The sequence below is a fragment of the Monomorium pharaonis genome, unplaced genomic scaffold (genome assembly GCF_013373865.1).
Source record: "Monomorium pharaonis isolate MP-MQ-018 unplaced genomic scaffold, ASM1337386v2 scaffold_367, whole genome shotgun sequence".
In the NCBI taxonomy this organism is placed as follows: Eukaryota; Metazoa; Arthropoda; class Insecta; order Hymenoptera; family Formicidae; genus Monomorium; species Monomorium pharaonis.
The window spans coordinates 1-27707 of record NW_023415656.1 but is presented as its reverse complement, the minus strand read 5'-3'; the positions used below and the strand labels follow the sequence as shown (position 1 = coordinate 27707).

The 27707-nt window shown below is 25.1% G+C and overlaps 3 protein-coding genes and 1 pseudogene across 3 annotated transcripts; all 4 read right to left on the bottom strand.

Annotated features, from left to right (window-relative positions):
• Window positions 1-4644: 4644 nt before the first annotated feature.
• Window positions 4645-16613, bottom strand: LOC118648312 (serine protease 53-like). The gene is made up of 11 exons (XM_036294644.1): window positions 16453-16613; window positions 15970-16120; window positions 15512-15767; window positions 15166-15312; window positions 14581-14719; window positions 9328-9584; window positions 8198-8295; window positions 6902-7005; window positions 6285-6441; window positions 5014-5269; window positions 4645-4791 (listed from the first exon to the last, which is right to left on the bottom strand). The coding sequence occupies exons 1-11, from the start codon at window positions 16502-16504 to the stop codon at window positions 4645-4647; spliced, it is 1764 nt and encodes a 587-aa protein (XP_036150537.1). The 5' UTR covers window positions 16505-16613.
• On the bottom strand, window positions 9370-12079 carry LOC118648309 (chymotrypsin-1-like). The gene is made up of 3 exons (XM_036294642.1): window positions 11970-12079; window positions 11459-11609; window positions 9370-9584 (listed from the first exon to the last, which is right to left on the bottom strand). The coding sequence occupies exons 1-3, from the start codon at window positions 12019-12021 to the stop codon at window positions 9515-9517; spliced, it is 273 nt and encodes a 90-aa protein (XP_036150535.1). The 5' UTR covers window positions 12022-12079; the 3' UTR covers window positions 9370-9514.
• A 655-nt stretch (window positions 16614-17268) lies between the features above and the next one.
• LOC118648311 (chymotrypsin-1-like) lies at window positions 17269-20525 on the bottom strand. The gene is made up of 5 exons (XM_036294643.1): window positions 20418-20525; window positions 19177-19327; window positions 18112-18364; window positions 17760-17896; window positions 17269-17473 (listed from the first exon to the last, which is right to left on the bottom strand). The coding sequence occupies exons 1-5, from the start codon at window positions 20512-20514 to the stop codon at window positions 17332-17334; spliced, it is 780 nt and encodes a 259-aa protein (XP_036150536.1). The 5' UTR covers window positions 20515-20525; the 3' UTR covers window positions 17269-17331.
• A 1942-nt stretch (window positions 20526-22467) lies between these two features.
• Window positions 22468-24605, bottom strand: LOC118648310 (annotated as a pseudogene).
• Window positions 24606-27707: the final 3102 nt, after the last annotated feature.

Sequence of the window (27707 nt, the reverse complement as noted above, 5' to 3'; positions counted from 1 at the left end):
TTGCCTCTGAACTATATACATAAATAAAAAAAACGAGTTAGACGTAAACAAGTGAAGATCTACATCTCAATAAAATCTAAAAAAATAACATCAATTTTTTTAATTTAGCTTTATTTATATTTAACATTTAGGTCACGTAATAATTTGACTAAAAGCAACGTAATACTTATGTAAGTTAAGGAACAGATTGTGTGTATTATTTATTGAGATAGTGCTTATTTAATATATCATTTCTTTTACCTCGAGTGTTTCCCCATCCTGTTAAGAAGCAAGGATCGGCCAACCAGGACGGAATTCGTCTTTGCGATAGAGATTGGTTGCACTAATTCATTATATTTATGTCTTGTTTTAAGTGGAGCAATCCAATATCGTTGCGAATTAAAGGCAAATTAAAATCGGGATGGAGAATGGCTTTGTCAGTCTCATAAACATTACCAGATTCACTTAAAGATTTGTGCCCGCCCGCATGAACTGTTATGTCTTTCAGATCACTGGGATCATTAATCCTATGTTTCGCAAAAATTATATATTTATTATATAAATTAATATTGGATTATACTTTAATTAAATTCAATAAATTAATAATATATTAAAAATTAAAAAAAAAATCGTAGTGAGGAAATAATAAATTTAAATATCTATGTTTACTGAAGAAAATGGAAAATTGCAATTATAAAAAATCGAACGTCGACGACCCAAATCTTAAAGAAAGAAGTAGTAAAGAATTAAAAAATCTTATATTAGACGCAAAAGTCATACATACTGCATAAGACAGTGAGCCGCGGTGAGAATGTAACGCTTAGAGATAATAGATCCGCCGCAGAAATGCCTGTTTAGGTTCTTAAAGATACCATATAAGGATGTTCTCCGACTACAGCTCAGTCCCACCGACGATTTGAGGATTTCCAGCTAAAAAATTTTTAAAGATAAAATTTTAATAGATTATTTTTACTGGAAAGTTTTATTTTATATTTTTTTTTTTGATTTTATTTATTTATCAGTTATCTTTGAGAATTTGCAAGTAAAAATTACATATTTCTTTCCCCCAATTTGTAAGTTAAAATTAATAAATATTTCTTCATAAAAAAAACTGTCATAGAAAATTAAATATTGTTTTTGTTACATATGAGTCGAAAGTAATTTCGTGTTACTTTTCTGAAGGTAAATTTACGGATTTCAGCACTTTAAGATTTTTGCATAGTTTTTGTTTTTCAATAGATAATGTAAATTGTGACAAAAACTTTTCACACTTTCAGCACGACTTCTTTAACACGTTTGATCATTTCAGCCACATTTTAGCAAGCACACGAGTGTTGTCTCGCAACACGCGTATGATAACTAACTAGACACTACCCGAATATAGATCCTCCTTAATGCCTGACGTCCCGCTCTTCTGGAGAGTTACGGAGAATAAACGGAGGATCGTATAATAAGCATTTGCGTATGTTGCCAACCTCCGTTCACTTAGTTACATGGCAGTTTTTACCCATTTAACATCTTCGGAGGTTACGCGGAGTCTGGAAACTCTCCGTTCACCTTCGCCACAATTCGCAGATTTGATGTTGCTAGCTGGATAAAACCTCGAAATACCCTTAATAAATACTTCGTACAGTTTTCTTGTAAATCTCCGTGTATCCTCTATAGAATTTTCGGAGAGGCCACCGAGAAGCCTTCTTAGATTCTAAAGTAGGGCTATTATAAATTATAATCGGTCTTAAAATTGTCCACTATATTGTAATTTTATAAAAATTTTTTACAGTATATAGCATCTTTGATAGCCGACCACACTTATTCTATGGAAGTTGAAGATGTATCATTTGGTATACAGTTTGTTATTATCAAATTCCGTGTGCTAATTGATTCTGTGTGTCTCTGTATGTGCATGAGGGCTTCTAAACGTAAAAATTGCTAAGGTTTGTGTATGTATATTAAATTTTTGCTTTGCAAAATCTCGGATTAGATTGTGGCCAATACTTTTTATTTTAGTGCAATATTGAAAATATAATCTTGAAATCTTGTATGCCTTTGAATCCGATGAACATTAGCAGAAAAAGTGACTCTTTTTTAACACGGAGATTTTGCACATATCTAATGCTTCTTATTGCAATTGAATGCGAAGAATTAAAAAGATATTCAAAAATAATTGAATAGCTTCTGAATATTTTTTAAATATCTTCTAAATTCTTCTAAATTGATTTTTGACAAATGTCAATATTTTTAATTTTTTTCAATCCGACGTTTTATGCAGAATATGTATCAAGAGATACGATAGTATTTTACTTCAAGTAAACGCACGTCGTAAAATTGTTTTGTACTTAAAAGGATAGATCTCGGTATGTATTTTACAAATTTAAAAAACTCGATATTAAAATTAAAATTCAATATCGTAAAAGTAATATAAAACATTCAGGTGATCAAGAATTGTAGTTTAAAAAAAATTTTTTTTTACTGTTTAAGATCAACTGATAATAATTCTTTTTTTAGTATTTATTTTTTCTTATTTAAAAAATTTATTTTATGAAGAGTATCAATAAAGCTTAATTTCTCGCTTCTCTAGTATATGCCAAAAGCAACGTATTTTTTTAATTATATATTGTACATTAAGTACTGTACTTTATATTTATATAAAAAAAGCTTCTTCTCGCTTGTGCTTTATAACATATAAAAAAAAATGTCAGTGAAAACCGCGCTATTTTAAAGAAAAACTGAATTAAATTTGACGTTAATTATATTATATTAAATGTTTGCGTTTTTTTTTCTATAATATAATTTTATTATCAGGCAGATAGTTTTTTTCCAAAATGTATACAAAATTGTTAATAATTATATGGTAATTTTTTTTTTCAATTTTGGGATAAAAATTAAGCCTTATTTATACTACCCGTCTTTTACAAAACAGATATATTAAAAAAAAAAATATATATATATATATCCATATATTTCTTTATTTAAGAAAGAAAAAGTTAATTATTTAAAATAATTAAAATATATAAAATTATTTTGTATATACGTATTGTTTTAATAAAAATTGCAAATTTGAGAGAACATTTAGGCATATTACCCATTAGGCACATTACCCATTTTTATATGTGATGTCTGTTACAGTTATTTTAATTTTTAAAACTTAGTAATCCTACAATGGATGTTTACATATTACTTTTGCATTCATCAGATTTTACGGACTTTCTACTTCTGTTTTAACGTCTAACAAACGATAGAGATAATAATGAAAAACAGTTTAACATCTTCATAAGCGAATTTTGAATAAGGGTTTAAATATTATCTTAATATAAAATTTTCTAAAATTGTACATACTTTGATTTTTCCTAGTTGTTATAGATTCCTAGTTATTATAGATAAATTTGTAATTGTAAATTATTATTATGCATTTAAAATCGATATAATAAAGAAAAATAAAATTTTAATTTTTTTTAGAGTTATAAAACATTTACGTCATTTAATTACATCATGATTTATATTATCATAAATAAAATTAAGATTTATTTTTATCTAAATTTATTAAAATAAATTGTTTTTCTCATTCATTAATATTTCAATGACCAAATTGTTTTATTTTATTTAACACTTACCATGACTGATTGCTGCCAAGAGGCAATCAAAAGACCAAAAAATGCGTACATTATGAAAGATTAGTTACTATTGACCGAAAAAGCTACTTCATAATATATATAGTATATATATATGTTCTTAATATATGTATATTTACATGTATTTATATGTAAAGATAAGATTTAAGATTAGATAATTTTGATTAGATAACAATTTTAAGACCGCATAAGTATCATTTTAATTAGAGATATTTTTATCAGACAAATTTAAAGTATTATATAAGTGACCCTAAAATTAATCTAAAAATATTTAACTCTATGCATTAGGTTTAATCCATACTTTAAATAAAATTAATAATAAAATTTATTTTCTTTTTTTTTTTTATTAAACTTTTTATTTATATTAAAAATCTTTTTTGCAAATTTATTAAACAAATACTTATAACAATAAATTATAAATTTTGCAAACATAAATAACATTAATATTATTTAACGCGTTGGGTAAAATTAAACGATTATTACAGCGAACAAAAACATTAATTTCTATATTAAAAATGTTATTAATTTTTATCGTTAATTTATTTTACTGGTAGAAAAGGCGTACATTTAGCAGAAATAATTTGTTCCCCTTATATACTATATACTATTATTAATTAAATTATAAATCATATGAGACAAATAACATTTATATAATATAAATACTAAACAATAAACTATATTTTTTATTTTTTCAATTTATAATAATCCAAGGTAGAAAACTGGTCACTCTAGTGTAAACATCTGGGTATCCAAGCGCGCAGGGATTACCGAAAGAAAAGATTCCGATTGAACTCCATCGACTACTAAAGGTCCACCAAAATCACCCTAGAATAAAATACAATTAATAATAAAATATTAATATTATATACAATAATTAATAAATTATTTAAAGCAAATTATTGTTATAATTATTTTAGTGTTAAGATAAAATTTAATTAATAAATAATTAGATCAACTCTTTCATTTTTCTATATTGTTAATATTTTTTTAGCTTTGTATAAAATATATATTTTTTATAATATTAATAATTGATGGCTTACGTAGCATGCTCTTCTCCTTTTTTAGTTAAAGTACAGACATGGCTATCTATCACATTGACATCCGTCCATGCTCTCGCGCAGTCTTCTTGCGGGTAAACTAACAGCTCAATTTCAAGTAAGTTATTTGGAATACTTTCATCAATCTGAAAAAGATAAATCTTTATTATAATGTAAACTGATGCAAATAATTAATAATAATAATAGCCAATAATTAATACAAAAATTTCTTGTTATTTGTTTACTTTTAGCTTTATTATCAGATATAAAGAGAAAATAAAGTTTTTCTATATATTAAAACACTCACATACATATATATAAAAGAGTGTTTTAAATATATACAAAAACTTGTGTTTGATGAATATTACCTGTGTATTTCCCCATCCGGATAATGTGCACCGCTTGCCTTCGATATTTTTATCGGAAGTCGCAAGATTGATCGGTTGCACTAGTGCATTGTATTTGATAGGAGTTTTAAGATGAATTAAAGCGATGTCATTAATGCGTAAATAAGCGTCATAATTTTGATGAACGGTAATAATTGCTACCTCAAGAACAAATCCTTTTACATTCAAATAGTTTGTGCCAGCATGGACCGTTAGATTCTGTAGCGGATCTTCCAACCTAATAATCAGAGCTGGGTAAGTTTATATTTTTTATACTAAATTAAGTTAAAATTAATAAATTAAAATTATAAAATTAATAATAAATTAATTTAATTAAGTTATGTGAATAAAAAAAGCTCACTTATAAAGTTGCGTTAAAAGTTAATTGGTTAACACAACAGAAATTATACGCGATGTATTGTTACAAAATTATTGCATAGAAATACAAAAAAATTAGAATTCTTTTTAATGTTACAGACGATGAGCGGTATTTTTAATTGCTTTTATTTTAAATTAATACTTTTTATAAAAAATAAGATTGTAAATATTTTAACTATTTACATATTATAAATTAGGGAGGAGTAAAAAGTTTCAACATTTTGTATGTATAAAATAATATCCAGTTTAAAAAACAGAAACATTATAATTTGATATTTTTGCCGCTTATATTTTTATATTAAGTAATAATTTTAATCTGTAAGAGTTATATTATTTAATCTATTAATAAATGTTATTAATTTTATTATTATGTTATAATATATTTATATAAAAGACTCACTTATAATATATTATATAACAAATAAAAAAATAGTACAGTATTATAGAATTTAATTCATTTGCACAGGTAACAAAATAGTATTTGTGCAGCTAATGCTAATAGTGAGTCGACTAATTGCCAGCAAGTGCAGGATATATGGATGCACAAGTCAAAGGCGAGCATGGCAATAGCAAATCCGCACATGTTACACACAATATTTTTTTTGTTTTCTTACATCTATTTTTAATTATATAGATAAGATTTGTGCCTTTAAATAAATTTTTTAGTTCTATCTACAAAAATATAAAAAAGAAATGAATTAATTAGTCCCTATTAGTCTCATGTTTCGTGATTAATTTTTTATTAAAAAAATGTTTTTTTTCTGTCATAATAAGTATTAAAAATTAGATATAATATAGATTTAAATAAATATAACATAGATACAGATACAAGTATAGATATAAGTATAGATATAAATCTTAAATGTTTAACATACCCAACGACACAATATGCTGCAGTTAACACGTTCAAATTATTAATGATAGAACCACTGCATCTGAGCTTGTTGTTAAATTTTAATGATACTTGATATGGAAATTTGCCATTGGCAGCAATCTTACCACCGACGATGTATGGAGACTGAGCTCCGTACACTTTTTGACAAAAATAAATTATTTTAATACACTGAAAGAATTTTCTTAATAAATTGATCCTGAAGATCATAATAGGGCAACATTGTGTTGAAGAATTTTAAGTAATTTTATATAATTTTCTTTAATTAATTAATATTTATTATATATATTTTATATTTTAAATTTTAATACAATAAAATATAAAATAGACCAATATATGATTATAATAATATAGCAATTATGTTTAATATAGTTTAAACAGCAATAGTTTACATTGTTGAATAATTATAAATGTGATTGAATTAAAATGATTATTATAAATTTATTATTACTTATTATTACTGCAACTATTTTTTTCTTTCGGTGTAGTTTTAGCAATTTTTTATTTCTGAGAAATAAGAATAAAGTATTAGTTTATAAAACTTAGATTTATGTTATGATATTTATGATAATATTGTCTTAATAATTTATAAATTTATACCTTCATTGGCGTATGTCAGAGTGATAAATATAAGACAAGCAAATGCACGCATCTTTAATTGCAGACTTGTTGTTGGATTTAAAACAAAAGATACTTCATAGGTTTATATATGTTTTTGAAATAGGTGTAATAGAGATATAAATTATCAGATATTATAGATATAATTTACATTTCATGCTTGTAACGTTTTTCTAAATTTTTCTTTCTAGCTAACTAAGCGATTAGACGTAGAATTGTATTGAAGATTGTTATCTTTCAGTGAAAATTTAATTTTATCTTTATCTGGATTACGTAACGCAATCTTGATACAATGATGCAAAAATTACTTCGTTAAACCGTTATTTATCGTGCTATTTTAGATATAAAGATTTATAATAAAATATATTAAAAGCCATAGGATAGTTCCTCAAGTTAAATATACGCGTGAGACCTTATTAATATCTTATCTATACATATATTGTAGTTTCACACATAATAGTTTCACTTTACCTTATTTAGATAGAGATCATAAGTAATTGCCATTTAACAGTAAAGAAATTGCTCGGAATAGCGCAGTGTTTGATTATCCTGGATTATCCTATTATTACGTATGTTTATCCTTCTTACGTTAGCGCTTACAGTGGTGGTATCAATACTTTACCGTAAAGTACCTTGTTAGGTTTAAATTTGAAAGATCTTTGACTTTGAAAAAATGTAAAGGCTAATATATTTATACTCTTATTTTTAAAATTGTACGGTAATATATTTTATAATCCTTTGTTTTTTAATAAAAATTCTGTTGTATATAAACAAAGATTACTAATAGTAGCATACTGCTTTATTTTTGGATAGTATGTTTTTTTACATAGCTATAAAAATAAGGCTTTAAAAACATAAACGTGAATTAAAACATGTTTTTATAAATAATATAACAGTTTTTTTTAAACTGTTGCTATTTAACCTTGTATACCTATAATACAGATTTATATATAATATAAAGTTGTAAACTTCAATTATCTTTACAATTAATATTATGTCATAAATGTTTTAACACTGTTTATTGCAAATAAAGCAGCGATTACTGTGATGTGCAAACAAAACAGTTATGTCAAGAAATAAAAGTTATTGATTTGTTATTTCCACATTTATTTAACTAATAAAAATATACATTTAGTGAAATAATTTAGTAAAATAATATTATTAATTAAATTTTAATTTACATAGGACACAATGGCATTTTTATAAATAAAAAAATAAATAATTTATTCTAATTTATTTTTTCTTGTTTATCATGATCCAATTTAGAAAACTAGTTACTTTTGTATAAACATCTGGCAATCCAACTGCACAAGGAAACCAAAAGAAACAATTCCAATTTGAATTCCATCAATCACTAAAGGTCCACCAGAATCTCCCTAGAACAAAGATACAATTAATAATAAAATTTCATTATTTTATACAGAGTGTCCTAAAACATACTGGTCAACGCTCGTAAAAAGCTAGAAGGGATCGAGATGAACATAAAAGTCCAATATTGTCTTGGATTAGGTCTTTAGTTAGGTCTTGGGTTAAGTCTACCAATAATCGAGGTATTAATTTTTCAATTATGCGAGAGAAGAGCTCGATCCGCTCGAGCTATAACACGGAGAAAAAATCTATCGTGAATGTATGATAAGCTTTCATTAATTTACTGTTCACAGTTACGATAAAAATCAATTAAATTATTTGCCGATTCTATACGTTAATATTTCGATTATTGGTGGACCTAACCCAAGACAATATTGGACTTTATGTTTATCTCAATCCCTTCTACCTTTTACGAACGTTGACCAGTATGTTTTGGGACACCCTGTATATTCTGTAGAACAGTACTAAATTGTTCATTATCGGAAATTATTATCATTTATAATTGTTTTAATGTTAAATTAAAAATCAATCTAAAAATTTTTATGTTAAATTAAAAGTTTAATTGACTTATAATTTCTATTATTGTTATACTTGTATTATTTTTTATTAACATTTTTTTAGGTTTGTATGTGTATGAAATTTTGATTTATAATATTAACAATCGACTATATAGCTTACGTAGCACGCTCCTTCTTCCTTTTTTAGTTGAAGTGCAGATATGGCTGTCTCCTACAATGACATCGTGAATCAACCAATCTCTCATGCAGGTTCTCTGCGGATAAACTGTTAACTCAATTTCTTGCAAGTTATTTGAAAAATTTTCACCAATCTAAAAAGAATAATGTTACAATACTTGTTGAAAATGGAAGCAAATGACGAATAACAACAGCGAATAATTATTATAAAAATGTTTTTTTCTTCTTATTTACTTTCCATTTTATATTATATGCAATTATTATGTATAACAATAAAAGAATGTTATGTTATGTTATGTATATGTATATACTGAAAAATCATTGAATCACTGAGTTTGATATTACCTTTGTAACTCCCCATCCGGTTAATGTGCACGGCTTGCCTTCGATATCTCTATCGGTTGTCGCAAGATTTATCGGTTGCTCTAGCGCATTGTATATGATAGGATTTTGAAGGTGAACCAAAGCGATGTCATTAAGTTTTAATGGAGAATTGTAACTTGAGTGAATGGTAATACCCGTTACCTTATATTCATGCCCTTTTTCGTTTAAATAGATTGTGGCAGTATGGACCGTTACAAATGGCAGCATATTTTGTAAATCTAATATTAGAAAAAAGCATGTAAGTACTCAAATAATGAAATGCTAGCAATTACAAGAGATTCTAGCCATTTGTGTTTTTTTTAAACTTCTGTTATCATAGTTTTCTAGCATAATATAATAGAACGTAGCAGGGATGAACTATGCTATATGGTGATGTATGGTCGTAGATAAAAAGGTTGTCTGACTTTGTGATAAGTTTTGGAATCCACCTCATCATGTGTATATATTTATGTTGTTATTACATTCTTACTTTATTAATATACATGATTCTTATGCATAATTTTGTTGTTCTAACTAATGCGTTACCCGCAAATATTTGTAATGAGAATGTAATAACATAAATATATACACATGATGGGGTGGGTTCCAAAACTTATCACAAAAAGTCAGACAATTTTTTGTCCACGACCATACAAATAAGTAATAATAAATCAGACTACTGCACTTTTTAATTGAATAATTATTTTCCCTGTTCTTATTTTTAATATTCTATTCTTTGTGTATAATAGGAGATTTTGAGAAATTTTCTGACGTTTTGTTATGAATTAATTATAAAGAGTCAAAATTTCAAAATTTTATCCCATATATAAAAAATGAGATATTGATTTAAAAGATAAAAACAGTCAAAAATATTAGAGGAGAAGGTGATAATATGGCCATTCACTTATATTTTATTTAATAATTTCGTTAATAATCAATGTTTTGAGTTGAAATTTTACGATTATATTCATCAAAGTATTGCTCGTTAGATTTTGAATGCAAAGTTATAAAATATTTATTATATTATATATTATTTATAAAAATGTAACGATACTGCATAATGGGCCGAAAAGAAATAGGAAGGGTAATGTGGCCACCACAAAAATAAATGTAAAAAAATTGGTTTTGTTTAAAAAAGTTACAGTATTTTGTTAGAAACATATATTGCTAGAAACATATATATTTATATAAAATAAGTTGTTATATTGAAATAGGTGATTTTTATTGACATTTAATGGAAGTTAAATAAAAATAACCTTAAATCTAAAGAATCTTATTCATATATAAGGATTTAAACAAATTAACAGCCTTAAATTAAGCCTTTAATTGATTTATCGAGGAATTTTGTCGATATGCAGATCTCAAAAGTGACATATATTAGTAGCACTCTTAGATAACCATGTTGACAACATTCTATATCATCGTTTAATTTTGTATAATTTGAAATATATAGAGCCGAATAAAGAGTTAAATAATAAGAAAGTACTCAAGTGTACATACATTAATTTGTGTGATAATGCGATTAAGTTTAAAAAGAATGAGGAAGTATGTGTAATTAAATGTTAAAATGTACCTGAAAAAATTTTCCAAATTCTTAAAAGTAAAAATGCCTTATAACAAATGTTGACTGTTGTGTTTTGTCATATTAGCATCATTATATAACAGTAGGCTACTAAACAAATGATATCATAAATAATTACTAGAATTTGTCAACTAATAACGGAGATAATATGAATGGCCATATTATCCTCACTGGCCATATTACCATCTTCTCCTCTACTCAATATTTTTAATATTAAATAATTAATTTTAATATATTAAATTTGATTAATTTCAATATTACTGTGTTAATTGCATATATACATATAATAATATAAAAAGAATACAATGTAGAATATTGTTTATTTAAAAAAAAGATAGAATAAATATAAATTACTAAAAGTAGTGCACGATAGATCATATTACATCTCACAAATATTTTTTCATAAAAAAAATATATATACATATATATGTTTCAGCTACTATGTTTTAAATATATTAGATAGATGTATGTTGATATACGTATAAATATAGAATATAAAGTATTGATATAGATTCAGAACGTAAGACATACCCAAAGACACAACTTGCTGACGTTAACACATTCAGATTATCAATGATAGATCCACCACATCTGTGATTGCCAATAAATCTTAATGACACTTGATACGGATATTTGCCGAATGGAGCATCCTTACCGCCAACAATAAGTGAAGACGGAGCTCCTTATAAAAAAAAAATATATATATGTTAATACACTAAAAGATTTTTTTCATAAAATTTACTCTGAAAATTGTTATTATTGTAGGATAACATTATATTTCAAAGAATTTTATATTTTATCATTACTTAGTATAGTTAATAGGTTTGTTTTAATCTTTTCTCCTGTATTTCAGAATGCATATGTGTATATGAAAAATTCTGAGAAAAAGTGTAGATTTTTCAATATTTTGAAAAGTGTTTTAATTTATATAAATATTCTGAGAAAAATTTTCACTAATTTACAAATTGTATTATCAAAACACATTATTGTTCTGTCTTTTTTTATTATAATAAAATATTTATAATAATTTATATATTCATACCTTCAGTAGTGCATAACAGAGCGATAAATATGAAACAAGCAGATGCAAACATCTTTGATTACAGATTTGTTACCTGAATCTGAAAGGAATGGATAAATTCATTTAGGTTTATATATGTTTCTGAAGTAGGTATATCAAAGATATAAATCAAGTGCTTGTAAACGTTTCTCTGAATTTTTTTTAACTAAGCGATTAGACATGAAATAGGCAGAATTGTTTGCAAAGTTTATCATTCAGTAAAATTTATTTCAAAATCATTATCTGGAAATACGTGACACAACTGATAAACAGATTTAAAAATTAATGTAGAAATTATTATCATGTTATTTTAGTGCTAAGAATTTACAGTACATATCGTAACGTTCTGTACCAAATATACGTGCGAGATTGTCTCGTATGTCTAAATACAAACCAGCCAATTGCGAGTATTTGAGATTATCGAATTTCAGAAACTGAACCTAGACCAATCGAATTCTTATTAAATTTAATTGGCTGTCAATTTACATATTTACCTTCTGAATAAATTTTAATTCGATTTGCAAATTATTTAAAAGCTTTTTACATAATTAAAAAGGATAAATGTTATAATAATTGTTATGTAAATTAAAACAAATAACAAATAACAATTGTGAGTTATTACTTATATACTACTTATATTTCTTTATTTGTCACTTGTCCACAGAGAAAATTTTATATCAAAAATTATTATGGTAAGCAGTAAATATGGATCAAGAAGAAAAAAATTATAAAAATTTTTACTGTTTTTTTTTATCAAAATGCCGCAATATATTAAAAATTACTATACAATGATAGCAGTCATTGACCATAAAAAATTTTAAAGAATTATATTATAAGTAGCAAGGTAAATAAATAAATAAATAAATATATATATATATATATATACATAGACAATAAATATAAAAATATATATACAATTCCATTATTATTATGTATATACTGAGAGAAAAATGTCGAAGTATTGAGAACCAAATATTTTTTGTGACGTTTTCTTCGATATTTATTTGTCATAAAAAAATTTATTTGTAAAAACAAATATATATTTTGGTAAAATATTCTGCGAAATATACTTCTGAAATACATTTCTGTAAAATATACCTTTTTTGAAGAGATAACATTCAGTGTGCGTAAAAATAAATAATTCATTTATCAGAAATAAAACATTTAATTTGCCCTATTTCAATAAACTATTTATTTGAAAAAAATAATTAAAATTTTTTAATGAGAAATAGTGTATATTTTACTCTAAAAATTTTATTTCTAAGAAATAAACCAATTAATAAAAAAAATGAGCATTTCTTAGAAATATATATTTTGTTTTCACAAATAAATTATTTTATAATAAATAAATATTGAAGAAGATGTTATAAGAAATGTTTGGTTCTCAGTACTTCGACATTTTTCTCTCAGCGTATGTATATATCTATTCATTATATATAGAGAGGAACTAATAAGTTTTTTTATAAGAGTATCTTTATAAGAGTTCATAGATATGTTTAACTTTAAAACTTCTTGTATTACAAGTTTAATATTATTTTTATAGATCTGCACTCGATTAATGTACAAACTTGTCCTTAAGATCTTTATCAATTGCACTAGTATATTGTATCTGATAAGAGTTTTAAGATAAACTAAGGCAATGTTATTTTTAAAGAAATTATCGTCATTTTCATAGACAATAACATTCTGTATCTCATAACTTTCTTCTAATTTGTATAAAAAATTTATACCGATATGGATTTTGAGCTAATTTTTAAATTTAACAATAATATAGCATAATTAAATACTTTATACTTTGTGTTAATTTACTATATGTTAAAAGATTAGCTTTAGAATTAGATTCCATTAATACTACATAGACACAATATGCTGTGGTTAACACCCACACATTTTGATTCTAAATTAGTTGTTGCAATTAAAACAAACAGATAGTATTTCTATAAGTTTCCAAATATAGCCAAATGTTTGTCGAAAACAGATCACGCCAAGTGTTTGCTACCCATCGTATTCAGTAAAAAAGTTATAAATTGCACACATAGTCTATAATTTATAATATCACAAGATATCGACAAATTGCCATAGAAAATATGACAAAGTTTATTGATCATGCTGTGTTAACATGGGAGCAGTAACTGACCAAGAGTTGCGATTTCTGCTCAATTTTTGCCACCAATTTGCTGTCAGATTCTATGAGCAGGCTTTGTTAGCAAAGTATAAGCATATTGTTAAAATAACGAATTTTTAATAACAAAATATTATTTTTGTTTTACAAGTTTTATAAATAAAAATATCATAATGCATATGAAGTTCAATTTAACAAATTCTTTATTAAGACGTCACCTTTCTTTTATTTCTTATTACATGCTATTGTAATGTATATTTGTTTTTTTTTTAATTTTATACGGTTACAATTTTGAACACACTTACAGTAGCGCTATCAATTTATTGTGAAATGTATTAATTTTAAATTTAAATTTGAGTAGCTTTAAAAAAAATGTAAAGTTTTATGATATATTAATATTAATATGTTCTCACAATTTATTTTTGTATTAATAAATAAATTGAAGAATATTTTTTATTTCTTTAAATTTGCATTGATCCAAGATAAAAAGCTGGTTGTTTTGTGTAAACATCTGGTGATTCAAATCGTAAGGTAATCCCATGCAGACATTACCAAAGGAAACGATTCCAATTTGGAAACCATTGACCACCAAAGGCCCACCATGATCACCCTAGAATGACATACAATTAATAATAAAATTCCATTATATTATAATTATATATATATATATGTGTGTGTGTGTGTGTGTGTGTGTGTGTGTGTGTGTGTGTGTGTGTGTGTGTGTGTATGTTATGTTAGTGTTATGTTTAGTGAAATGTTTAATACCTCTGATACTATTGCCTTTACAACACATGATAGAATAGAATTTTTTCTTTAATCAATGTTTATGACTGGTTATACAATAAACTTTTATATTAAAAAATCTATTTTTATTATAAAAAAATAGTATACACTTTAATTACTTGCCTATATGTACTCGAAATAATATCCAGAAAAGTATGCTATAATTATTCGTACACTTTTATTACTTAATTTTTGACAAACTTTTATGCTGTAATCTTATCCTCAAATTTTAAGATATCCTGTTGGTTTATATTAATAACAAACAAAACTTACGTGACACGCTCCTTCTCCTTCTTTAGCTAAAGTGCAGATATTACTATCTGTTACATTCCATCTTCCATTTTGATCTCTTTCACAATCTTTCTGCGGATAAATTACCAATTCAATTTCTTGCAAATTATATGTAGGTTTTCTACCAAACTAAAAGGGATAAATAATAATAATTATAATAATTGTTATGTTATAAATCAAAATAAATGACAAATAATAACAAGGAATAATTATTATCAAAATGTTGTCTCATTTAATTTTAACTTATTGTTATATGTAAAGAGAAGATAATAAATTTTTCAAAAAAGTATTTTATTCTTAAATATATCTAACATGAGTCCAATATTACCCTTGTAGCTCCCCATCCAGTTAAAGTACACGGTTTGCCCTCAAGATCTTTATCGTTTGTCGCAAGATTTATCGGTTGAATCAGTGTAGTGTATTCGATAGGAATTCTAGTGTGCACTAAGGCGATGTCATTTTTAAGTAACTCCTTGTCGTAATTTTCGTGAATGCTAACATTCTCTATTTTATAACCATCTCCTGGTTCGGTCAAAAAGTTTGTGCCGACATGGACATTTAGATACATCAGATAATCTTCCAATCTAACAATAAATAAAGTATGTTTGTATTAATTATGTGCAAAAGTTTGGTTTCTGGAGATTTAAAATGTAACTTCTAAGTATGTGTTATTGTTCGTGCATATTAAAGCTACCTTTATATATAAATTCTTATAATTAAATAAGAATTGAATTATAAAATAAAGGGAAGCTTGATATAGCATTTAATACAGCATATTTAACGTACCCGTCAACACAACGTGCTGCAGTTAAAACGTTAAAATGATCAAGGATAGATCCACCACATCTATGCGAAGTGAAAAGTCTCAATGATGCTTGATACGGATATTTACCAATAGGAGCATCCCTACCACCGATGATGTAAGGAACCGGAACTCCTTGTTAAAAAAAATATATTAATTAATTATAGTACATAATAAATGCGCAAAATAATATGTATTACATTATTATATATACACGCTTTTAATGATTAATATTGTGTTGACTTTATGTTGATTATACTGCTAAACTGAATTGTATGTTTGGGAAAGTTACAAAGGATATTAGCCAAATTAGAGGAATTAAGATTGTCCACCAATGAAATCTGGCAAAAATTAAGTTTTATTTAATAAATAGAAAATGTATCAGCATTTTCCGAAATAATTTGGATTTAAGAAATTGTTTCAAACTTTAAATTTTTTAGCATTTATAATAATTTGTAAATTTGTACCTTCAATAGCATGTGCCAAAACGGTAAGTGTAAGAAAAGCAAATGCACACATCTTTGATTACAGATTTCGTTACCTAGATCTGAAGCGAATAGATGTATTTATAAGTTTACATATGTCTTTGAAATAGATACAACAAAGATATAAATTAAGTGTTTATGACGCTTTCCTGAATTTTATCAACTAAGTGATTAAACAGAACGTTTGCGAACATCGTTATCGTTTAGTAAAAGATTTATCTGAAAATATTTATCTAGAATATATGTAACGCAAGTACAGATTAAAAAATTGCTATGTAAAATTGTTATTAAACTAATTTAGAAAAAGAATTTATAAAACATATCAAGAGGAAATATCCCCCCCCCTCTCTCTCTCTGTGTGTATGTGTGTGTGTGTGTGTGTGTGTGTGCGCGCGCGCACGCGTGTGTGTGTGTTTATAATTGATATATGTATATTCCAAATATATTTGTATAGTAAAAACAATTGTAAAATACATGCTGGGTAAAATAACATGTAAATTTATTTTTAAAAACTATTAACTTTAAGTTAATATAAAAATTACGTAATCTTGATTAAAAGTTATTTATTTAAGAGATTACATAATTTTCAAAACAACTTCAAAAATACTTGAGCTTTTTAAAAAGCCATAAAATTTGTATACTATATTTTTAAACACATTTAATAAAAAAAGTAAGGTTTATATCTAAAAAGAGTGTATTGAAAAAAATAAATACTGAATGATTTGTACTGATATTAAATTAACTATTTATTTGACTAAAGGAAAAAATATATTTTGCAGAAATAATTTGCTCTATTATAAATTAAATTATAAATCACGTAAAATAAAAAAACATTTTAATAAACAAATTAAATAATGTTTTTTATTTCTTCTTTGCGTTGATCCAAGGGACGAAACTGCTCACTCTTGTGTAAACATCTGGTAATCCAAGTGCGCAGGGATTACCGAAGGAAACTATTCCAATTTGAGCTCCATTGGCCACCAACGGTCCCACCAGAATCACCCTGTAATAAAAATGGTTAGTAACAAATGTTATTATTATATACAATGATAATAAATTGCTTGCAATGATAATCATTGCATATTATTTTTATAATTATTTGAATGTAAAGGTAAAAATTTTGATATATAATTATATTAGTTTTTAAAATTATAATTTTTATATTATTAATAATATAATGTTATATATATTTTTACATATTTAGGTTATTAATCTTTTTTCGTATTATATATTAAATTATATATGAATTAACGTTTTATAATATTAATAATAAGTAAAGAAAAATTTACGTGGCATGCTCCTTCTCCTCGTTTAGTAAAGTACAGATGTGGCTATCTATCACTCTCCATTGATCTCTTTCACAATTTTTTTGAGGATAAACTATTAATTCAATTTCTTGCAATGTATTTGGAATACTTCCACCAAGCTAGAAAGAGTAAATGTTATGATTAATTGTATTAAGAATCAAAACAGATAAATAATAATAAGAGCAAATAATTATTATAAAAAATGTTTTATGTGTGTGTTACTTCTAACTTATTATAAGAAATAAGAAAATAAATAATAAGTTTTTTCCTAAAAGAATTTCTCATTCTGGATATGTATAACTGAAAAACCTTCATATCACGAGTTCAATATTACCGATGTTCTTCCCCATCCAGTTAAAGTGCACGACTTATTCTCGAGATCACGATCATTTGTTGTAAGATTTATTGGTTGCACTAGCGAATTGAATTTAATAGAATTGTTAAGGTGAATTAAAGCGACATCATTTCTCAATAAGAAGTTATCATAATCTTCATGAACGTCAACACTCTCTATGTCATAAACCTCTCCTGATTCGTTCAAACGGTTTGTGCCGGCATGGATCTTTAGATTGTTTAAATTATTCAATCTAATAATGAAAAGACATATAAAAATAATACTTATTTTATATATATTATGCATTATAAATTATATTATATATGTATGTATAACCATTTGATGTATTTTAAAGAACTAAGGTAGCTGAGCTAAATAGCTAAAGGCCTGGTACTAAGTAAAGTCTATTTCTTAATGTACCAATTAAAAATGCATTTTATGTATTAATATATCCTAGAATATATCCTTAAAAGATATGGATAAAAAATAAGAAATCGGAAGAAGAATTAAGGAATTAAAACCGATAGTAAGGCTATTTAGCAAAATAAAAATTTTGTGACAAATGCATAATTGTAATGTTTAAAATAAATTTTAAGAGAAATTTAATTTCTGTGATTCATAATTATTTTTAAGAACTAATTTACAGTATAATCAATAATGTAATAAATAATGTATTTAATTTCTTTATTATCTGTTAGTTTCTTTCTTATTATTTCAAGCATTATTATATGTATATATAGCATTATTATATGATAATATATCCTTCAAGCATTATTATATGTATATATTATCATTAATGAAATCCAATTAGAATTTAAGAAATAGTTTTTGTTTATTATAAATATTATATACACAGAATGTATTTTATTTTCCCAATGATTAGAATAAAGATTTATTTTTACATTAGTTATTTTAATTTTTTTTACATACACTTACACATACATAAATAAGATTAAAAAGAAATTAAAATATAATTTAAGTAGATCTTATTCAATGCTCAGGTACCTTTTTAGAATTTGATTTTGTTAATATTATACTGATATAGATACAAAATATTTAACATACCCGTCAACACAATGAGCTGCAGTTAATACATTATGACTGTCAAGAATAGATGCACCGCATCTGTGCGAGCCAGATAATCTCAATGACACTTGATATGGATATTTGCCTGCGGGAGCATCCTTACCACCGACGACATGAGGAAATGGAGCTCCTTATTAATAAAAATAAATTAATCACGTTAACAGAGATAAAATAAATTAATCACGTCACAGGGATAAAATAATATATTACATAATAATATGTTACTGTGTGTGTATATGTGTGTGTGTGTGTGTGTGTATAAACATTTTTAATAATAACAAATTAAATATCATGTTGACTATAATATTACTATATCATTAAATAAACTGTATGCGTGTGTAGGAAAATCACAAATTATTAAAATACATTAATTACTAACTTTTTAGCAAAATTTTATTGTTTACGTTACATTAATTTTTAACGGCTAAAGAAAAAAACATGAAGAGATGTGTGCATTCTTTTAAATTTACATAATTAATGTTTACATAATTAATGTTATGCAATAAATACTCATGTTATAATAAAGAAAATTTGTATTAAATTTAATATATTTTTTATCTAAAACAATTTATCTTATTTTTCAAAATAAATTAATACAAAATAAATAAAAAAATATAAACATAATACACAAATAATATGTAAAAAATTAACACAAAGATGTAATACGCTGAATTGTGACACAATTTAGAAGCAAATTGTGGAAGCATATTTTTTTCAATAAAATTGACAATATGTGTTGAATTTTATATAGCGTACATGTTATTTATTTAACTTAAATTTTATTTATGTTTTAAAAATATATTATATTATTTATTTTGTTATTTATTTGTTTTTTCTTATAACGTATTATTTTTTAATAAAGAAATATTAAAAATTAAACATTAAAATATTTAAAATATTTAAATAACATAATTACGTTATGTTAAATTAATACTGGTATCTAATGTTAAATTGGTAAATTAATATAATTATTTTAAAAATTTAACGGAAAAATTTTGACAAATCTAGTTTTAATACAAAACATTTTTGTGTTTTTAAAAAGTTTGCATATAATAAAAATTAATTACTTTATATATGAGAAAAATCACTTGTTACTTCTGATTTTTCATTCTCTTTTTTTTTATTAATTTCTATTATTTTCTATGATAAAATTCTATGTTAAAATTTCTCTTTTTCTGTTCTATTTTATAGTAAAATATTAATAATTTATGAATTTGTACCTTCAATGACGTATGCCAGAGCAATAAATAAAAGACAGAAAAATGCACGCATCTTGACTGTAGATTTGTTGTTTGGGACTGAATTGAATAGACACATTTATAAGTTTATATATCCTTCTGAAATAGATATCAAGATATAAATTACGTGTTCATAACGTTTTTCCGAATTTTTTTCCACGCGATATCATATGATATTATTATTTATAATTTACATTATGCACTATAGATTGATAAGAGTGATAGTTTTAATTAAACTGGCATTTTTATCAGCATAACTTCTCTCGAAAGAATGGAATTTACGTCCATTTATCTAATGAAGTACATATTGTAGTCTCATTGTTAATTCATTTTTATCGATTTAATCTATACTTGACATTCTAGTCTATGATATCGTTAATAAATTGCTTGTCATGTGCTGAAAAGTCAATAGAAATCTTGTCTCATACTTGTAATTCTTGTGTTTCTTTTAAATTGAAAAGTGTTTTAATATATAATTGGAGCGTTTATGGAGCAAAAGAAACATTTTTTTAACCATATATAAAAAAATTGATTAAAAATATATATATATAAATTAAACAACAGAATTGTAATATAAAACAAATAAAAATAATTAAACAACATAATATAATTGTATAAAATATAAAAAATAAAATGAGATAAAGTAATATTAAACAAATAATTAATAAATTACAAAATGATAAACAAATGACAAAAAAACAAGAAATGTAAAAAATTTTTACTGACTGCTTCTGTGTTTTATGCTAAGATATACAAGTGTGAGAATAATGTCTAAGGCTAATGACGTTAGAAAGAGGAATAATTTTATTAAGGATTATCTCGACCAACTTCAATTAACTTTATTGTTGATTAAAGGGTTGCGTGATAAAATAGTTACTGTGAATAATTGTATTGTATAAAAAAATCTTTGATACGTAAATATATTAGGTTTATGAAGCAGCATATTTATAATGCATATATATTACATACGAAAAATTTTTCGCATTATAACTCTCATTAATCTTATTCTTATTTTCATTGCATATCATAAAACTCTTATATATTTCTTGAAAAGTATTTATTATTAGGAACTATAGATGTAGTAAAGTTTTAACTTTATGTTTGAGTTTGTGTGTTTGAATAAAAACTTACTGTCCCAAAAACAAAAAATAGAATAAAAAGCAGATCTGTGACAGTAATATCGTTTTGTGTAAGAAGAAAAGGCTCTATTATGTTGATGTGTATACAATGTCTGTGTTTAATCGAATGAGATTGACATCGTGATTAAGTCTGATATAGTTGAAATCAGTGCCACTTTCTCTACTTGATAAGCATTGCTGGTCTCGTTTAGATGGATTGTATTATCTGTGTAAACGAGTTTCTTGACATCGGCAATATTTTGGAAAAATCGTTTTACGTTAAAACACACAGGTTTTGTTGTCTAATTATTATATAATAGTAAAATATAATAGCAAAAGCACAAATTTTGAATCAGATGATTTTAGATCATACATACAAGTCGACAAGCTGGCAAGTTGCTACTCAAAATTGTCATATCGCGAAGAGGCATTAATTTATCAATAAATGCTCAGTCATTATTATTCTGATAGCAACACATTATGATGCGAGTAACATGTCAGCAACAACAGACAAGTTACTGTCTGAGTACTTATAAAAAGGTTAAAGAAAAAGAATAATAAAAATAATTAAAAGATTTAAAATTATTTAATTTTTATTTTTCTGCTTTAAATCTAATAGAATTATATTAAAGTCAGTTTTACATTTGATATTAAATAACATTTTATTTAAACAATGCGTTTATGTACATAATCAGACCATTTAATCAAAAATATAGTTAAACTAATACGAGGTGCGCAAACAAAAATAATTATTTACATACTCAGTAATTACCAGAAAATTATTTCAAATTCTTTCTCCAAAATCGTTATTTATTATGTATTAAAAACTTGCACAAATTTCATGACGGTACCAGAAGCAATATTATTTATAAGTATCGCAGAACATTACGTATACACATATATTAAAATAATAATATATGTGTATAAAATATATTCCATTTTATCTTATTCTTCAATATTTTGTTGGAGCCAATTCTTGAAAGCGGACACTCTCGTGAATACGTCAGGATATCCTACAGCGCATGGTCGACCAAAAGAGACAATACCGATCTGATGACCATTGGCAACAAGAGGACCACCGGAATCACCCTAAAAAAAAGTAACAATTAATTAATTGCTAATTAAATAAAAATTAAGATTTTATTTTGTTTAATTTATTTGTGTTTTTTATATTTAATTTATTGTCATATAAGTGTCATGAGTAGTATGATAGTATACATATATTCCTGCTTTTAAATTGTAGATATGTTTTTTTTCATTATACTTAATTCTCAATAAATAAATTTAATAAATAATTTCAAATTTTTTCTACGTTACAAATAAGTTCACACAGCTTAGAAATAGTTTAAAACCTTAAAAATTTTACAATTCTAAAAATTTTTTAATTTTATATTTTTTGGTATTTTTTTGTTTGGATACTTAAGAATAATCTGTAGATATACAAAAGATATTTAAAAAAGATCAATATTAACAACTGAAATCGAGTTATTAACGAAAGTAATTCCAGAATTATATTATGGCAAACTAGCTTAATTCTTGTAACATAATTTTTAGGTTCTTATAACATCTTATTGTGTCAAAGAAACTGAAAATACAGTTAATTAGACAAAGACTGTGTTGAATTGATCGATTAACCAAAATTACTCATAATGATGAGTATTTTTAACTCTGGAATAATAATCGATTAATTAACGCAGTTAGATCATTCTTTATTGTAGTTGAAAAAATATTGTCATATAACTACATTTTAATTGTTTTAACCTTTTATTTTTAACTAAATTTTTAGTTACATCAGATTGTTGAACAGACTAAACTTTAAACTAATTTGATTCGATTATAGTTGACGTAACTAAATTCGCTCATCTGAGACTTGGTTTGTTCTACTCGATCTTTTTTTTTAGTATATTAAATAAAAAAATGTTTTTATATATAAAACGTAAAACTTCGAAGCCGTTTTTCTCAAAATACATTTTTTATTACATGTGCGAAAGTGGTTCGTTATTATTATAATAATGTGACTTTCATAAAAATTGACATCCATGTAAGGTAAATGTTCCTCTATAAAACTATAATAAATGTAACATATAACAATTTTATAAATTATTACTTATCCTTTTCGTTAAATTTTAAATTTTTGAGAAATTGTTAATATTTTTCCCATTCTTTCCATAACAAATTAAAAAATTGATTTAAACCAGGGTATCTCTATATGTATTATATTCTATGTGATCTTTTAGTAACCATAAATTTATTTTTAAGAAATTTAAGAGCTTTATCACTATGTGTGTTTGGATTATATAAAGATAAATAATGAATATAATGGAATAACTAATGATATATTTTTCTCGTTTTAATCCATTTGTGTAATTTAAATATAAAATATTAAAGTTAATACTTACATGGCACGCGCCTTCGCCTGCTTTCGTGAATGTACAAATGTGAGTAGATTGTACTCTAGGTTGTTTTAGTTTGCATTGAACTTGATTATAAACCTTCAAGTCAATTTCTTGTAAATTATTAGGAACACGGCCACCATACTAAAAATAAATAACAAGTTTTTTTAAAGATCAGGCTTTACTTAATATTTGCTTTTATTGCATATAGTAATTCTATTTTATACGTACAGAAGTTCTTCCCCATCCAGATAAGGTGCAGGGGATCAGCAGGAGTATCATCGCTGCTAATGGTATTGGCTGTATAAGGTCGGTTGTATTCAATAGGAGTTGCCAGAGTAAGTATGCCGATGTCATTTACTAATCTGAGTGAATCAAAATTGCTATGAGGAACGGCTTGTTTTACTCTGTAAACGGTACCCTCCTCACTTAACAGATTTGTCCGCGGCGTGAAACAGTTAACGTTCTCAGAGGAAGCGGGCGAATTGTAGCTGTTAAAGAAATACTTTGGTTGATTATTCTCTCGTTTTATAATTTAATTTTAAACATTTTTTTTCTTTTAGTACAACAACAAGCATTTTAAATAAATTTATAAAAGAATTTTGCTTTGTTTATACGTGTCCGTATAAATTATATGAAACTAAAGTACATACCCCCATATACAATGAGCCGCAGTGAGAATGGTATTCTCATTGATGATGGATCCGCCGCAGGAATGAGATCCGTATTTTCTCAAGATACTGATATGGGATTTGCCGACTGGAGCATCCTTTCACCACAATATGACTGTTTGGAAAGCCTGATAAAAAGATATATTTAATAAAACAACATGTATAACTCTGCAATAATGTTTTTTGCTATTGATTCTCTAACGGTTAGTGTTTTATATTTGCAAATTTATTTTCCACATATTTTTTTTAAACTGTATTAAATTCAGAATTTTATAATGCGGTTTAGTTTACACTAAAAATTGAACAGAAGTATACGTAGCACTGAAATATGTTTCTTATCAAAAGCTATACAGTAATATTATGCGGACTCTAATGGATTAATGAATAAAATTGCGAGTATTATAAAGTCTATCCTATATATCTGTACTATTACTATCAATAAACATATAATTATATTATATTTATACATATTTATACAACATTTTATCTACAATTATATTACATTTTTTTACATTATACAAAATTTGCAAAATATATACATTATTTTTTTTTAATTATAAAAAAAACACAAATGTTAAAAATATTAGATTCTGTTTTAAAATAATCCAATTTTAATGATAAAACATTTTAATGATAAAACATTTTCTAACAATATCGATTTTCCTATATAATTAGTGCCGGATTTCTTTATATATCTTTATTATACTAAGTTTATAGTCAGTAAAATTATAAGAATTTATTGAGAGAGAGAGAGAGAGAGAGTAATTAAAATAAATATATTTATTCTCTTACCATAAGCGGCTACCGCTAAGCAGGCGATTATCAAGGCAAAGAACGCGTGCATATGAAAGTGATACTGATAAAAATAAAGTTTCTTCGTCTATTTATATAGACCGTTTTAAGCACTTCAAAACAAAATCCGACAGATTCAACAACACGAAATTCCTGAAATGACTTTGATAACTTAAGCTAAGGTGTAGACCTGAGATATAACTGTCCTGCAGAGATCTTTGTCGCGTATTAAAATTTCGTAATCTTTATCTGGAATAAAGTGATGCAATAATTAATACTTTAGAAATAATTTATTACTTATTATTTGTATATCTCTATTTTTTCATAAGCTTTTTATTATCTTTGTATGTGCTGTATTTTACGGTAATTGTATTTTACGGTAACGCCGAAATCACTTAATAAAGCTACAATTAATTTACGTATTATAAAAATATTAAAAACTGTTTTTTTTTTGGTCTGATTGTTTTTTTAGAAAGAGAACATTATATATATTTTTGAATATTTTTTTAGAAAGAGAACATATATTTTATTATTTTTTCAGAGAGAGGCTTGCTGATATACAAATAACGTTTAACGATGTAAAGTACTTATAAATATAAAGATTCTATGGCGAATTTAATATAAAGAAATTTAAGAAATAAAATGGTAGTAAAAATATTATACATGTAATTACAATATTTAATTAAGAGCGTAATTAAACACTTTTAATTGTATTAAATGTAAAAAAATTTATTTGGCTTTTTTTCCTCGCATCTGTGAACATCACATTAATAGCATTACTCTATAGTTATGTTTGTGCATTATATGAAAAGTTTGAAAATTACGTGCTTTTATTTATATATTTTATTCTGTATAGATATACCTTACATTACTAAAAATTAGAAAATTAACCAGTTTGAGTAATTTACTAAACTACCTGTCAAACTGTGATCGAGGTCGATAACGTAGATTCCGTTCGTTTATTTCTTGGTTCATAAAATATTTGGCTTTTAAATACAAAATTATGTAGCTTTGAATGATATCTCAGTTTCAGAAAGATTGAGGGAATCAAGAACTATATTCGTCAAATTATGATATCGAGTGCCATAAAAAAAGTTATTTGTGTTGATCAAAGTTTATTTTCTAAACGCTTTTCACTACAGATTTTTGAAAATTGATTATACAAAAAAACTTTTTTCTACGACTTTAATCGTAATTTGAACAAATACTAGTCTATTCTTCAATCGATTCTGAATGTGAGGGATGCCATTTATTTTACGTTAAGCTACATAATTTGTATTTTGAAGCAACTATTTTTATAAACAAGAAGTAAAACGAATGAATTAACATTATCGACTTCGAGCAAATTTGACGGGCCATTTAGCATCCTCTTAGATCGTTTAAATGTTTAAATTCAAGTACTGCGCAGCATAATAAAGATTCAGGTTGTATCCATTTTTTCGACAAAAAAATCCTAAGAACTTTTCTAATTCATACATAATTTTAATAAATCTAAGCTACAGACTGAAATAAACACAGTGAATATACTATAATAATTAATTATTACTATCTTTCTCAACTTTTAGAGTCTCCTAACGAAGCGGGTTTTGTTGCAAAAACAAAAGATTATGGCCGCAAATGTAGTTATCAAGTGTGACCGTCATGATTAGCGAAGGTAAGGTTGATGTCCGGTTCGTAAGAGGGCGGCTAGTAATGTGAGATGAGTTTAGCAATGAAGGGAAAGTAAATATGAAACTGATTAAAATTCGTAAATATAAATTCTAAGAAAAATTAGGAAGATATATGTTTTACGATTTATGTTGTACTACGCAGGGTTTAGGTTAAAAAGTTCTATAAAAATCGTGAGTTCTAATTCTTGAGATTACTACTACTATACTACATACTATTATTATTCTTATTATTATAATTATGATAATATACTTGTATTTATATTATTATATTATATTAGAGTTATAATAGAAATATAAAGTAAACACACACACGGATGTTATATTTACTAGATGGTTTTCAGTAGTACGAAGGTGAGACCTATTCGATGCATGTTAGTATAAAAACAATAAGTTTGTTTCATGTAAAACTACTGTAATAGAAAAAGTGAAAAATTTAGTTCGTTATTATATTTCATACAAAATATGCGTAGGTACAAGTAGTAAAATATTTAAGTGGGTAATTTGTATAAATCGTGTACATTTTACATGTAAATGTTTTTATTTAATGAGATTTATATATATCCATAGATTATATACAGATAATACAATGTTAATATAATTACATCTTATCACAATTCTTATCACAGTA

Coding starts and splice junctions, on each gene's coding strand:
- LOC118648309 (XM_036294642.1), bottom strand. CDS start 12,021: ATGTTTGCATCTGCTTGTTTCATATTTATCGCTCTGTTATGCACTACT. Junction 11,610..11,969: donor TCTGTTATGCACTACTGAAG/GTATGAATATAT, acceptor TTTTTTTATAAG/GAGCTCCGTCTTCACTTATT. Junction 9,585..11,458: donor TCAGCAAGTTGTGTCTTTGG/GTATGTCTTACG, acceptor TTCTAATATTAG/ATTTACAAAATATGCTGCCA.
- LOC118648312 (XM_036294644.1), bottom strand. CDS start 16,504: ATGTGTGCATTTGCTTTTCTTACACTTACCGTTTTGGCACATGCTATT. Junction 9,585..14,580: donor GCTTTTTATCTTGGATCAAT/GCAAATTTAAAG, acceptor TTCTAATATTAG/ATTTACAAAATATGCTGCCA. Junction 6,442..6,901: donor TCTGACATACGCCAATGAAG/GTATAAATTTAT, acceptor TTTGTCAAAAAG/TGTACGGAGCTCAGTCTCCA.
- LOC118648311 (XM_036294643.1), bottom strand. CDS start 20,514: ATGTGTCTATTCAATTCAGTCCCAAACAACAAATCTACAGTCAAGATG. Junction 18,365..19,176: donor GCAGCTCATTGTGTTGACGG/GTATGTTAAATA, acceptor TTTCATTATTAG/ATTGAATAATTTAAACAATC. Junction 17,897..18,111: donor CTGGATGGGGAAGAACATCG/GTAATATTGAAC, acceptor TACTCTTTCTAG/CTTGGTGGAAGTATTCCAAA.